At 43.7% G+C, this 16,034-nt stretch overlaps 1 protein-coding gene across 3 annotated transcripts in view; it reads left to right on the forward strand.

Annotated features, from left to right (window-relative positions):
* Positions 1 to 1,168: 1,168 nt before the first annotated feature.
* The window catches only part of rasa2 (RAS p21 protein activator 2), a 59,548-nt gene continuing 44,682 nt past the window's right edge, over positions 1,169 to 16,034 (forward strand). For all 3 annotated transcript variants that reach the window (XM_062551872.1, XM_062551873.1, XM_062551874.1), the window contains exon 1: positions 1,169 to 1,446. In XM_062551872.1, the coding sequence (XP_062407856.1) occupies positions 1,389 to 1,446 (58 nt within the window). In that variant the 5' untranslated portion in view covers positions 1,169 to 1,388. The remainder of the gene's footprint in view (positions 1,447 to 16,034) is intronic.

Genomic DNA, 16,034 nt, shown 5'->3' on the forward strand with positions numbered 1-16,034 from the left:
GTGACGGCATCGCCAGATGTTCCCCCCTCCCAGCTACCTCCCAGCCCACCCCTACTATTCCATATCTAAGACAATCTCCCATCAGTTAAATTCTTTACATGAGCCTCCCTGTACTTTTGCGTCCCCAGCTCAGGAACACTCCTCTGTCCACCCGACCACCCCATCATTCCTTTCCCACTCAGGCAATATCCTACCACCAACATCTGGGGTCCAGTCCTGATGTCTAGTCTGCATGTTGAGATAGTCAGCATAGGCACAGAGAGAGTTGCTGGTCAAAATTGCATGACCTGACCTGTAACAGACAGACAGACAGATAGACAGATAGACAGATAGATAGATAGATAGAAACACAACATTGCATGGTAGCCTACATAGCAAGACTACATACAAAGTGCATAATGCAACCACTAGATTAAATACATATTATAAAATTAGAATGTATCTTTAAGACCAAGTTGATCATTCTGTGTTTAATGAGCAATTGAGGTGTATCTGCACTGTTCACTTGCATCAGTGAATTGACTACCATGAAGCATGCCTTTTTCTGCACTTGTTAAGGGAGGGACTTAATAGTGTGTCCTGTGTATGAGATTGAGATTTAAGGTTGAGAGCATGCATTCAGTATGAATTACTTAGCCTAAACTCACACACACACACACACACACACACACACACACACACACACACACACACACACACACACTTCCACCACTGAACAGAATGCCAGTATCCCAGGGGATATCATGGCTGTAAAATGCAAAATACAAAAGAAAAGACACATTTAAGACCACTTTAGAGAAACTCCATCTAACATGGCGATGGCCTACTCGTGCAAAACTATGATGCCCATGCAAGCAATAGTTTTGAAACACACTCAGAAAACTATCCCTCAAAACAAAGTAAAATACAAAAAAAAAAAAAAAGTAAAATAGGCCCACAAAAAAAATGTAGACCATTGATCAACTTGATGGTTATTTTCCCACATGCCTAGCCCTTATCAAGGTCCATCTATGTATTCAGGAATAACATTATTTCCTTCAGGCTACTTGCCAGCATCTAGGACTCCCCATGATATACACGAGAGACGACATATCATTTTCAGAACCGCTTTAAACTGCATCATATTTATTGCGACATGATAATTAGGCTACAAAGATGTGTAGCAATCTTCTTTTAGGCCAGCCGTGCACCGGACTTCCGTTTCTTGGGCTAGTGAGCCGAGAGCCGATTCACACAAATCCTTCGTCTGATGTCAGAGTGTGGCTCTCGGCTTCAACCAATCGAGTTCGTAGTGACGCCACGGTGGGCTGGACGTCAGGTTGCATTCATAAACGGATGTGATAGTTAAGTGTTGAATGTACTGTACAGATATAGACAGAACTTGAACCATGGCGGAAGAAGACGACACGAAAATTCGGATTTTACAAAGTCTACGGGGAAAGATCTGTAAGTCCGACGAGCTGCTTGATTGTGTTCAAAGTCTGAGGTTAGAGAGGGGCATTAAAAGTGATCGACATTCGAAAAAGAGGGGCGCGGTGCGATCAACACACACGCACTCACATACACACAGGGAGAGAGACCCAGTCACTACTTGCTTAACACTGGAGAAGCGATGTGAACTGTGCTAGCTAATAACGTTAACGTTACTAAATGCGTATGATATAACTCCGTTCCCAATAAACACAGCCTTTGTTACAGCATTACTAATCATGTAATTACATTTGTACTACTATCTTTTTTCGATGATGACACTTTTAAAATGACCACTCAGACAAACAGACATCTGAACGAGCATGCCGCTGTTCCTTATAATGCTAGCAAGCCCTCATACAACCTTGCTAACTTACTAGCCATAGTACGAATCACAACACACGAGATTGCTAACCAAGCTAGCTATCAGAAGCTGCTGCCTAATTATTTGGCAGTTTGTCATTTTATTGCAGAAGCTTTAAACTCTGGTGTTACTACTCTAACAGGTTAACGTTACATCATGTAATTGAAATATCGCAGCTATCGATATTCTACTTTGATCAAGCTGCCGCGACTAACAAACAGTTGTGTGAATGAATCACACTTACGTGAAATGCGGGCTAGATTGGACTCTCAGTTTTCAACGAAACTTGCGACATACTCGTGGCAGGAAGTTGTGTTATATTCTGAAACTAATAATGGCCAGTGGATTTCTAATTAATACCGTAAACTCGAATGACCGATGTGTCAAACCAATTCCTGACAACTCCCGCTGCTGATATTTGGCTAGCTATTGCCACCAAACTGGCTTGATGGTTCACTTGAATTGCATACTCGAAGCATACTCAAGCAGAGCTGTAAACTACATGCTGTTGGTATTGCAGGAAGTGTTGACAATAACGTTACGTGGTTAGATTAACAATTTATTACGATTCAACAGTATGCTATATCCGTCGCTGTGTACAGTGCAGTGTAAACTTTAAACTTCAAAAAGCGCAATAGGCCTACAATTAGAATGTATCATGGCTACATAACTTGTCAGAATTTGTAGCTATCGATAGCTGGGATTATAGACCGTCTCAGTGTCTCCTGCTACAACGAAAACATTTCCCAATCGTTTTGGCCAGTGTAAGAATGACTCGGGGTAATTTTGTCTCACACAATTTAATGATAATCATTCTAATGTTAGTTTACGCAAACCTCCATAAGTCTTGTAAAACACTTCCACTCCAGTGGTGTAAAAACCAGGGCTGCGCTAAGAACTGTTCTCGCTGTAACACAAAGGATTATTTATCCCGTTTTATCAATGGTTCCTCAGAGCTTACAAACAAACCCGCTCTCAGCCCAGTACATTAAACAACAGCTCGCATTAAAGGACTATAATAGAGGTGATTAATTTACAGTACAATTCTAGTGGGTTTCCCTAGTGCCTCCTCGACTGGCTTCCTACCCACCGTGTCTCTTGCGCTTCATTTTGGTGAAGCATCACTGTTAATGGCCCTCTAGTTGGCCACTGAAGTAGCTATTAGTTCTCAAGCAAATGAATTGCATCAACCCAGGTGCACAGCTACAGTTATACAAAGACAAATGTCAAATGGGTAGTACCTGTGGTATTTGAGGCATTATGCGGTGACATCTGTGATGCTGCCACTTTGAAAGCTTGAGGGTGTAGGACTGACAGAAGCATTGGAGTTCAGGTTGAAGTTTAAGTTGATTGATTTCCTATTTTGTAAATTCTTAAAACCTGAACTGTCTTTGAAGTTGACACTGAGGTGTGCCGAAATGTTAGTTCTGGTGTTATTGTTACTGCTTGGCAAACCTGGTGGATTTCTTTTCAAGCATCATATGGTTCAGGGAAAATATAAAATACATCTTAGGAAATGTTGGTCTACAGTTGATGCTGGACCAAATGGAGTTTGTACTGCTAAAGTGAAGATCAAGAAACCATGTGATATCAGCATGGAGTTTTGTATTGCCATGGTTTCTTGTTTCGGAAAATGGACATGCATAGGCTACAAAAGAGATCTTGTCAGAGCCCCACATTTTGCAGTTGCAAATTGTTCTGTCCTCTGTCTGACTTAGCACATTATTCACTGTTGTTTGTTGTTGTTGGGGCATGTCCCACACTGCTCATCTTTACACAAACCGTATTTTGTTAGTTTAGCCTAGTTGTTAAAAAAAATGCAAATGCCTGTTTTTATTTTTTATTTTTTGAAGACTTCACATCTGCAGGGTGGCTATTGTTAGTGCCTATTTTGGTGCCATTTGGTGCCTACTGGTATTAGCTATGATTTCTTTCCTGAGTGCACTGCCTTACTCTGTGAGTTCTCACCTGAGTGCACTGCCTTACTCTGTGAGTTTTCACCTGAGTGGACTGTGGAGATAAGTGACAGCAGGCGGCTCACAGTAAGGGTCAGGACAGGGGGGATTAACCACAGGTGTTCTGAGCCCTGCCACCAGGCCTTTCCCCCCCTGCTTAAAGATTCTGTCCGCCACACACCGAACAAATGCCGTGGTTGTACCACGGACGCAAGGCTGATTTGACTGTGTCGCCCCTCGCCCTTTTTTTGCCAGAGTGGTTAGATTTTATTTGTTTTATTTTTGCCCCTTGTATTGAGCATCACAGTGTGTAGAGCAGCGAACACAGGGAACGTTAGTTTGTTATTTACACAAACCACTGGCAACGATTCACTGGAAGCACAGCAGAAGAGCTGGCTGACAGGATGTTTTGTATGTCATGCATGGATTCCTCAGAATGGGCGTGTTGTGAACACAGGGATGGACATTATTTTTCCCTCTTTAAAAAGAAAAGAAGACGGACAACATTTTCTAGGTTCACTGTTTTCTAGGCAAATTATTTTTTTTGCGTCAGTCCTGCCAAGTCAACCACAAGTTTTGAATGTGCGCATCTGAATGGGGTTTTGACAGGATGCTGGCAGCAACCGTACAGCCACTCGACTGTGAACCAATTTATGAACTGTTTGTCCACCATGTGCGCCTGGATGCCGGTTAATTTGTTCGGCCTCCATTTGCATCCGCTGTTTTTGTTCTTCTGCCATCATTCAGCAATTAGAGCAGCATTGTCACTGGAGGCCTGGATGCCTGTAGTCTGTACAAGCTAAAGTCAGATCGCTTTACCGTTGTTGTCCGTTAATGTCGAGATAAGATCAGATAAACTTTATTAATCCCACGAGAGGAAATTACATTGTTACGGCAGCAGCAGAAAAACAAACTGGCAACAGACAACATGTAATCATTGGGCACAAACGACTCAGACAACAATGTAATTTTGCTGACTGATGAGTGCTAAATAAGGTATTGAAAATGATGATGTGTTTAACGTGGTAATTCAAAGATGACAAGCTTTCTCAGACCGAGAGTGAGTAATATTTATGCCATTTTATGAAACTTAAACAGGAAACTAGCATTTTTCAGTTGTGGGGTTGTTAGTGGGTTTATGATTGTGCAAAAGCGACTCAAGTGTTGTTTCTGATGTTCCTGTGTTGTTTGGCTGTTAGATGACATTCTTGTTTACAAGAAATAAGAAATAGTATGTAAATCGGGAAATACCAAGGTACAGGCCCATCGTCCCAAATATTTTTTTCTCATTTTAATGCAAGGCTTAAGTTATAGGTCACCTCCAAAGCATAGTCAGATCTATTGTTCACTGACTCTGACAGTGTCTCCTTTACACAAACAGAGCTATTTACATGCTCACACCAGATGCAGGTGGAACACACAGGTGTACACAAGTGTGCGCTCGTATGTGCGCACACACACACACACACACACACACACAAAGTCACACTCACTCACACAGTCACACTCACTCGCACTCCTCATGTTCACTCCAGATAGTGTTTATGGCAAATCTACAGGTGTCAAGCTAGGCATAGAGTGAAGGGTTTCAGTTAGATATGTGAGAGAAACTCTATTCAGTTACAAAAAGTTCACAGACAGTAAACAACAATTCTTTACTGTTACTGCATTATCATTATTATAATAATAATAATTATTATTATTATTATTTTGAATAATAATAATAAAACATAAACATTCATGAGCAGGATTTTTCTTATACCCCTATGTGGTAGATAATAATCTTCCCTAATTCACATTTTTAAACCAGATTCAGTTGTTCAATGTTTCAATGTAGAAAAGTTAAGTATGTGTGAAATAGCCTACAGCCTAATGTAACATTGAGTAATAGTATTCCCAGAATCTCTTCAATTTTAAAAATGCCAATATTGCTCGGCGTCAATGTCATTGTAATATCGAGGTCTCTGGAAATTCACACCCCTAGTTTCAGTGCTACTCTACGCATCAATGAGCTGTGAGGAAACTCTCGCATTTAGAGGAACTACCACCACGGGCTTCTAAACCTCTTACGAAACAGGCCTGTTCCTCTTGCTGCTGATAGAGGTCCTTGCTCACTCTCTCCCTCCCTTCCTCCTTCTCATTCTCTCTCTCTCTCTCTCTCTCTCTCTCTCTCTCTCTCTCTCTCTCTCTTCCTCCCTGTCCTGCTCTCTCGTCTCCCTCTCTTTCCTGCACAACGTAAGAGTAGCCCAGCTACAGAGCAGTGATGTATGGGTAGGGTTTTCAGTTTAGACTCGCTTCACATGATGCCCTTTATGAGTTATACCACCCCTGGCCAGCCAGTGTACAAATAAGACTAACAATAAGAATAAGAAATACTTTATTCATCCCAAAGGGAATTTGACTGTCACAACAACCCCATCCTATGTGTCTGAACAAACATAAACAAACAAACAAAAAGTGAAATAAGTTGGGGAGGGGAAAGAAAAACGTATACTACTGAGCTCAACTGAGGTGTGCTGGTACTTATGTCATAGTCCAGCTTTGCATGCAGTGGATGTGAGGGTTAGTCTGGTTGTCATGGTATTATCAAGTGGCAGTGGTGAGGTATAAACACACTCACCAAAAGGTTTTTCAATCAATCATATAGTTACAATAACTATGGCGTGTTAAGCAATATTAAAACAACGTCAGTTTAATCAATGGCCTAAGTTGTTGCTGCTCAGTACTCACTGTCCACATCCAGTTCACTAGCATCCATTGTATGCGTCCTAACAGGCTGTCTCATCTACTCGCAAGAATTAACAGCCTTGTGACAAAAGAACTGCTCTCACTTTTATAGACTGTGATGAAGTTGACAGGCCTGAAGATAGGCCCAAATTGGTCTTGTACATCTTATTTTCAGCTAATGCTGAAACCCGTAAAACCACTTTTAACTCCGCACTGGTTGCCCCCATTTCCAGTAAAGGCGAGGCCATCTCATTTATATTTCCTGACACCCATTAAGGGCACTTTCATTATCTACGGAAAAAAGGAATCTGCATAACAAAGTTATAAATGGCTTATTGTCAAATTCCATGTCCAAGTCTTTCCAGCGACAAGGAAAATGTCAGTACAAATCTGAGCGGCTGACCTATCAGATGAGACGAAAGCGCATTCACCATGGGACCCTTACTCAAAACGGACATGCTCAATTAAACTGTGCAGCACAACAAATTACTGTTGTCCTGATTTGTTGAACTTAGATGAACACAAACAAATGGGCCTATAGTCCAATGCTGAGGGGGGAAAAAGGTGTATGAATGCACTATGCTGAAGATATGTTGAGAGATCACTACAAAACGAGAATTGCAGAAATATCTGATAGCCTATTTCCTGATTTTTCTTTACACTTTCATCCCGAGAGTGTTGGTTGAACTTGATTGAACTTGGTTGGAAGTTCACAATGTGTATGATTTTCTGTCTGATATCTGCAAAATAATTTCTGTAAGTTATTGGACCTTCAAGAGTCTTTATCCAGATCTCCCTAACTGTACGCTGTTAATGCCAGAGCATCAGAGCATCAGAGCACTGCACTCTCTCTTTCTCTCCCTCTCTCTCTCTCTATCTCCCTTTTTCTCTCCCTCTCTCTATCTCTCTATCTCTCTCTCTCTCATGGACATATTTAATTTTGGCTACAACCAATGGTGTGGTATGGAGGGTCAGAAACTACTGTAGATTCCATGGCATGCAACAGTTTCTTGTCTGTTAATTAGCTAATACTAATGTGCAATCACAGGATCAGGCACCGACTACTGTACTACCGGGGTCATAGGGTGTTGTGTCCAGTCTTGGATGTGGGCCGAGTATGAATGGCATGTGACCTTTGACCTCTGTCATTTGACATGCATTTCCACAGTGACACGACGGGCCCTGAGGAGCACAGTGGTGTTCTGTGTGGTTCTGCAGTGCGCTATGCTGTGTTGATCTGTGTTGTGCTGTTCCTTGTTTTACACTGGGATGTTCTGCGTTCTGCAGTTGGCCATTCTGTGTTCCATGTTCTGTGTTCCGTGTTCTGTTTTTCTGTGTTGTGCGTGGTGTGGGGAGGGCAGGAGGCTGTAGCAGTTGGCAGGTCAGGCGAGCGGAAGCTTAGCGGCAGCTCAGGATTTCCTATAGTTTTCCCAGCCACCTCTCCGGGATTACGCATATTAATAGCTCTTTAAAGAGCTGAGCTGTATACCTGCTTTAACACAAACACACACCACACAGACACACACACGCACACGCACACACAGTACCATACACACACACACACACACACTTGCACACACACACACACCACACACAGTACCTACACACACAGTACCATATACACACACACACACATAGAGTACCATACACACACGCTACAGTCAAGCATGCACGCACATATACATTCCCCTACATCCATGCTAATGGATTAGCACAGACTTATATACCAAAGATATACACAACACTCTCTCTCTCACACACACACACACACACACACACACACACACACACACACACACACACACACACACACACACACACACACACACAGACACACACACACACAGCTAGTGTGGTAGTGGTAGTTGTGAATTTGCCACCTGTGTATAAATGTCATAATAAATGGGAGAAGCCACAGCCATATAGTCATTTGCTTTAGTCATAGATAGGGATGAGCAATCCAGTCAGCATGAGCAGTCTCGCTGGCAGGGCTCCCGCTGTTATTTCTGCTGGGTTTTTGCAGAGGTAACGTCAGGTGAGTCCAGGTGCGCGGAGTTCAGTGTGTGGCGAGAGGAAATGAATCATCGGCCGCTATTATTAATTAGGTTTTCTTTCCCTGCTTCAGAGGAGCGACCTGTCTGTGCAGGCCGCTCTGGTAACACGATAGACAGTCAGACAAATATGAATATGGAGGCGAGGAGTATGAGAGAGTGGTCACAGCTCGCAATCTCACACACACACACACACACACACACACACACACACACACACGCTACAATCATCTCCTGCAGGCACGGATTTGTTATCACACATACATTCTCTCTCTCTCTCTCTTACGTTGTCATACACACGCACACATTCTTTCTGTCTCTCTCACACATTCACACGAAAATATAGTCACACAAACTCCCCTCAGCTGGCCTCACCCTCTGTTTCTCACATGCAAGTGCGCGCACACACACACACACACACACACACACACACACACACTCACACACACACTGGCCATTCACACCCACTTATGCGGCCCATTCATGAATTCGGCTCTGCTGTGTAGGCTCCTGGTTAAGCTCTGGCCATCCCTCTGAATGACCCAGCCAGCTGACACAAGAAAAGAAGAGCATGTGCCGATTACATCCCCTCTCTCCCTCTCTCCCCCCTCCATCTCTCTCCCCCTCTCTCTCTCTCCCCCTCTCTTTCTCTCACTCTATCTCTCTCTTTCTCTCTCCCCTCTCCCCCCCTCTCTTTCTCTCTCTCCCTCTCTCCCTCACTCTCTCATGAACTGCGTCCTTGTCACAGCTCTCTCTTCAGTGTTGCCTGAGTAAAGAAAGTGTCACTTGAATACAGAAATCAGTTGAGGAAGGCATGCATTAAGACTGCATAATATATTATTTTTGCAGTGTGCGCATGGCATGCACAGTAATCACACTGCAGGACATGCAATTGAAGTATGGTTTGTGCTCAAAGAAATCTCCCCAATCATTCCAGCTCAGGGGTCTTCTTTGCCCTCAAGAGCTACTACTTTGACAAAATAAGAATGGCAGAGAGCTCCCAACATTGTGTAGGCTGTTAGTAGCATGCATTCACATACTGATCTCCACCTAAAACAACTGAATGAGGAATAAGCGTGGTGTTAAGGCTCCTTTCAACTCCTTTCAACTGCCATCTCTTTGTAGCGTGTGAGTTTGATTTGATAGGAATTGTAACAGCTTTACTGAGTGACTTTTATTATCAGTTTTATGAAGATTTTCCTTGAACCTTTTGGAGAGCTTCTCAGAAACAGGCGAGGAGCTACTGTAACAGGTAGCTTATGAGCTACCAGTTGGAGACCCCTTGTTCTTGCTGTTCAAGGCATCTGGTGAAAAAAGATTGTCAGTGTTTTGTTTTTTTTTTCAATATGACATAGCATGTTTTTGTGCATGTTTATAGCTATAACATTTAGCCTATTGGATTAATTGGTTAGGCTATCTTATTTTTTAAAGAAACAAACCAAACATTCTCTAATTCTAGCTAACTTACATTTGAATATTTCACTACAGTCCCTGATTGTGGGAGTTTGAACTAAACTAAAAGATATTTGAAGATGGCATGTTGGGTTTTAGGAAACACCAATCAACATTTCCACCATTTTAAAACACAAGGCTAATACGGTCATTCAAGAAAATTGACAGATTAATCAACGATGATTCATTAGTTGCCCTGGTCTGGTTGTGTTCGTGTGAGTGTGCGTTTGTGTTTGCGTGTGTTTGGGTGGGTACTTATAGATGAACGATAGAGATACTGAGAAAAAAAAGAGATGAAGAGAGACAGAAAGAGTGAAAGAGAGGGGAGGTGTATGGGGATGTTATGTGTGAAGTCTCGGGGGCTTGTGCTTGCTCTGTTCTGGGTGTCGTTTGCTTGCAACATGTGCCTGTGGTCTGACTTGACTTCCGTTACTAAGCAGACTATACACAGCACAGCACTTGACGGTGCACCTGTGTGTGTGTGTGTGTGTGTGTGTGTGTGTGTGTGTGTGTGTGTGTGTGTGTGTGTGTGTGTGTGTGTGTGTGTGTGTGTGTGTGTGTGTGTGTGTGTGTGTGTGTGTGTGTGTGTGTGTGTGTGTGTGTGTGTGTGTGTGTGTGTGTGTGTGTGTGTGTGTGTGTGTGGTAGAGAGTGATGGGGAGGACCCCTAGGGAGGATGAGGAGGCAATTTGTGTGTGTCTGTTTGTGTTTTGGGGTTTGGAGGGGTGGGGGGGGATGGGCAGGGACTGCAGTGTGGTGTTATTCTCCTCTCTTTACCTTCTCCCCTTCCCTGGTGAATCATGAAGAACCTTTAGATCAGATCACAGGTCCCCTTGGAGGCTGGGTACTCTTCCTGTGTGTGTGTGTGTGTGTGTGTGTGTGCGTGTGTGCGTGTGTGCGTGTGTGCGTGTGTGCGTGCACGTGTGTGTGTGTGTGTGTGTGTGTGTCAAGTGTTTGTCTATCCGAGCACATGCTTGAGTAGGGAAGGAGGCAGGAGTTTCTGGGGGACAACCACTGCTTCTGGTCTTTAGGGTCCGTGTGGCACAAGAGGACCTATGGCTCTCCGTGCTCTTCCCTGTTTGAACTTGCAGAGATGTTCTACAGACTGAACACATGGACTCTAGTGTGTGTGTGTGTATGTGTGTGTGTGTGTGTGTGTGTGCGTGTGCGTGTGCGTGTGCGTGTGCGTGTGCGTGTGCGTGTGCGTGTGCGTGTGCGTGTGCGTATGTGCGTGGTGTGCTAGAGGCAAGAGGGAGGGAGCGTTGCCTGGTGTCTAAATGTGGTTCCTGGACCTCCGAGACCTGCACATCCAGGAAAAATAATCCCAGCTGAGGGATGAGCATGAAAGTGTGTCACGTTTCATCGAGGAGATGATGCCACCAGGATTAGATTGGCCTGCATCTGCCCAGTTGACACGGTGTGTTTGTGCGTGTGTGTGTGTGTGTGTGTGTTTGGTAGTGAGAGTGAGAGTAAAGAGTGAGAAAAAGAGAGATTATTTTGAGGTACAGAGACATCTGCGTGCATCCATCACAGACCAGTGTTTTGCTCTCTGTGGTGTTTTTGAAAGAGGCTTTTCTCTCCTTATTTTTTCTCACTCCCCCTCACTTTCTCTCTCTCTCCCCCTCTGTCTCTCTCCCTCTCTCTCTCCCTCTCTATCTCTCTTTCTCTCTCTCTATCTATCTCTCTCTCTCTATCTCTCTCTCTCTCTCTCTCTCTCTCTCTGTGTGTTGTCGAGTGTGAATTGTGACTTGTGAATCAGAGCGGCGCTGGAAGGCAAAGGGGTTGTTCTGGGGAGGAAGTCAGCGCTCCGCGCCTGAAACCACATCTTATAGCAGCGAGCCTCCGAAGCGAGGACCGCATCCGCCTTCGCCACGCCATGCTCCACCGCGGCCGCCCGCCCGCCCCGCCCCTCCGTCCGTCCCTCCGCGCCGTCTGCCTGACGCTAGCAGAACTCGGCCTCCTCGGGCTTGCTTCACTTCCCTCGGCCCCGGCGCAGAAACGGCCAAAGGAACCCCGAGTCATCCTTTAGTCTCAGAGGCGCTGTTGCTGAACCGGGCTGAAGTTCAGCCCCAAACAGCAGAGCCACTGTAGCCTGGTCCTACCATACTCTCGTACATGCATACTGTAATGTGCAGAGAGTCTGGCCACTTTCCATTGTCAAGCGATACTCTGTTGATGTTAAAAAATTATTGGATCTGCCCAGAACCTCTCAGATCTGCCATAACCAATCGCTAACGTTTGGTCGTGACGTGACATGCTCAAACTAGCGCACGACCTCAACGTCATCGTTCTCAGCTACTCCCACTGTTCGCTGATTGGACCTGCACATTTTGACACAAAACCTGCGAATATACCGCAGACCCAGACTCTCTCTACATTAGTATGGTAGGACCAGGCTAGAGCCACTGCCCTACCACTGACAAACACACATTTGTAGCCTCACGTTTTTTGTGATTGAAGTGGGTGTTATATTTGCATTACTTTTGATACTCACAAATGCAATTCTCACCGACACAAAGGATATTATTCGTGTCGTGTTGTAGGCTACATTTTGTCTCGATAGGAGACAACATATCCTGATAAAGCAACAGGCCAATTCAATTCATGTGGGTGAAGTGGGATTATTGGTGTGGGGAAGTGACCATGGATAAAATGAGCTCCAAATGTTCTGCAGCTTGTATATTATTCATTATCAGTCTGACCACATACGTGAAATGTGTGTTTATTTATTCGATGGTCCTTGTTGATCTGGGGGGTTGGTCTTGTGACGTTTGAGTGTAAACGTGATTTCACCATCCTAATTAATGTCGTTGTCCTCATTGAACTCTAAAGGAGGTAACAGCAACGTTAACGTCATGAAGCAATATATCACACACACGGACATGCGCATCCTGCAGTGTCGGAAGTGACTAATATGTTGTTTGTTGAAAGAAATTGTGTTCTGTGTGCTGTGACTGTACTCTGTTGTCAGGACATCAGCGTCACGGCAGTCTATGCACTGCCAGCTACCACCATACTGACCGAATGCTTATGTGTGTGCGTGTGTGTGTCTGTGTGTGTGTTCAGAATATCACCATACTGACCAAATGCTTGTGTGTGTATGTGTGTGTGTGTGTGTGTGTGTGTGTATGTGCGCGCGTGTATGTACGTGTGTGTGAGAGAGAGAAAGAGAGCGAGAGAGAGGGTGTGTGTGTGTTTGTGTCTCAATCATTGCTATAGGAAACAATGCAAATTCCACAGAACGATGAAGACACTGCCTTACCACACAGACCCAGTCTGATCCCTTGCAAATGACTATGTGGACTGTCAAGATTGGATTTGAACAATGGGATTAGCGAAGCAAATGGGAATTGTCTTCAGTGTGAACATGGTCTAATAAGACACTAAGCCAAAGGTGCCATGCCGCTAGACTCTGTGTGATAAAAACACTTTAGTAGGTCACGTATAGTGTTGCACGATATACCGATACTGGAAAGGTATCACGATGCCTTAACGCAAAAAACGATACGATTTCCGACGTTTTTAGTATCGATACTTTATTAAAAATAACTTTCCGTGTCTGTGCAAGAAGCTGCTCCAACTATCAGTCATGCTCCTTGAACGCAGAGGCTAGTGGGCGTGGCTAACTTTCCCCTCTCACACGCAGCCACAGTGTGTGCACGCAACAGGCTGTGAGTGAGAGGGAGAGAGATGGCTACAGGTTCAGGAGCGCCTGCCGACCGTCCTCGGCTTGCTGATCAAATAGACGGGCGAACTGAAGTCTGGAGCTATTTCGCATGTGTCGACAGTGAAGGCAAGCCCACAGACACAAGAGATGTAAACAAAAGCATGCAGGCAACGTCCAACTTCGCACAGCACCTTGCGGACAGACATCCCGACCTTTACAACGAATTCAAAGACCGAGAGGTCAGCGAATGTGATTGAAAACACCATGATCAGCCCCAATCGTATCCACAAACTAGCCTAATAAACGAGTGTGGTGTATCCTGTAGGCTAGTTGGAAAACTATTTTTTCAACATTGAATTTTGACGAGGCATAACGACCGTAAGCATAGAAACCTCGTTGACAGAGGTAATGTTTTCATTGGGGTTTGCCGTTTGTCTGTCTGTGTTTGCAAGATGATGACTCATGTTCACGCTGATAATTGTAACTTTAGCATAACTTGCAAACGATCTATTTAACATTCAATCAGTTCTGGTAATATTTATCATGGCATGTAGTCTGCCTTTTTTATTATTTCTTAGATATGAGCTAGGCTACAAACTCTCTAGAGCCCATAGCCAGAATGTATAGAGTCCAAACATTAATTTCAGCAGGCTAGACCTCATGTAGGCGTCATCAGATGGCCCACTGAGTAGTAGGCTAACTTGCTTATAATTTTAACACTTTTAATTTTAACACTTTAAACACTATAATTTGTAACAAACAATAAAAAAACTATGGACAAAAAAATAATGAACGTGCGGTGACTTTATGATGAGCCCAGAATTTACCTGCACACTAGTGTATTAAATTAAACTCACATTTCTCTACACCTGGTGGAGGTTTGCGTCCTACTGAGCATATTGTCTGGATATAACAATTATAAATTATGGTCTCTGAAAGTCAGACAATCAAACTTATGAAATATTAAAGTAGGCTAACTTGTCCACTCCCTTTAGGAAATGTTAAAGAAAAGTGGCCGGCAAATATGTTAACAAACAAGAGACTATGCTCATACTATACTGGGGAATAATAATTATTATTTTTATTGGTGTAATTTGCACAAAAAAAAACCGGACAGGAACAAGCTGGTTAAAGTGAAACCGAACCAGACCATTATTGATCTTTTTTTCAGATATTTTAGAATTTCACCGTGGTATCGGTTCAGTATCGACTATCGAGGTATTCATGGCAGGTATCGAATCGAAGTCATAATTTTGGTATCGTGACAACACTAGTCACGTAGGAAGTAGCCTCCAATGCTTGACAAAAGTTGCCTTCGTCACGAATGAAACCAAAGATATAGGTTGAGGCTATACTTTTTGTTTAACAAGATCTTGGTGGTTTGTTTATGGTGAATATCTCAAGAAATGATGCCTTAATATTATGATATTAAGATATTGTGCCATTATACTGGATATGTGGTTGCAAGACTTTAATCTCACAGATTAAAAGAAACCTTGAGTGAAAATCTCCATTGAAGAAAGTTTTTTGTCCAGAACTAAAATGAATCTATAGTATGTGCAGAGAAATGGATTATGATAACTAGCTCAAAGGCTCAACCAAGTCCTGACAGAGTTGGTGTAGTCACAGCAAATTGCATTTTTGATCTATAACATACACAACTTAATGAGCCTGAATGGGCTGAAACAATTCACAACATTCAAATGAAAAAAAAAGCATCAACCTACATTTTTTTTTATAAAATGTAAATATACGAAAAGCACTTAGCTCTTCGTAGACTGTTGTGTCAAGTGGCATTGAGGGCTATTCATGCTGTTTGTTTGTTTGTGGTGCTAGTTGCCATTGTGAGAGCTGCAGGAAGTGAAGTGTTTCTGCTGTGCTCTCATGTGATCACTGCTGCTGCTGAGCACCGTGACTGTCTGACTGACCTCAGCACTCTCTGACCTTCACGAGGTCAGGTCACCAGGTAGATGATTGCACTTCCACGTAGTCAGCGGCGAGAGGGTTGAGGCTACTTGCTGGACGCAGTAGCAACAGGCTACCTACAGTAGCCTAGCATCCATGCCTTAACTGCATTTAGCAGTTAACTCCTAAGTAGTGGGAATGTGGTTATGTGACGTGTCCCGGTTGATCCGGAGAGGAAGGTCATCTAGTGATGTTATAAGCCCAGCGTGGGGCAGTGAAGTCAGTCAGTCAGTCAGTGCGGGTCTGGTACAGTGTGGGGCTGGACTCGGCTGCCAGAATAGAAGCTGCGTGGCTCGCCTGCAAAACTACTTTACCTCTAAATCAGCATTGCAGATGGCCAGTAGATTGCTGCCTTTGAGTGAGGCCAGACCTGAAGTTGAGATCT

Source organism: Sardina pilchardus, chromosome 13 (assembly GCF_963854185.1).
Source record: "Sardina pilchardus chromosome 13, fSarPil1.1, whole genome shotgun sequence".
NCBI classification, from domain to species: domain Eukaryota; kingdom Metazoa; phylum Chordata; class Actinopteri; order Clupeiformes; family Clupeidae; genus Sardina; species Sardina pilchardus.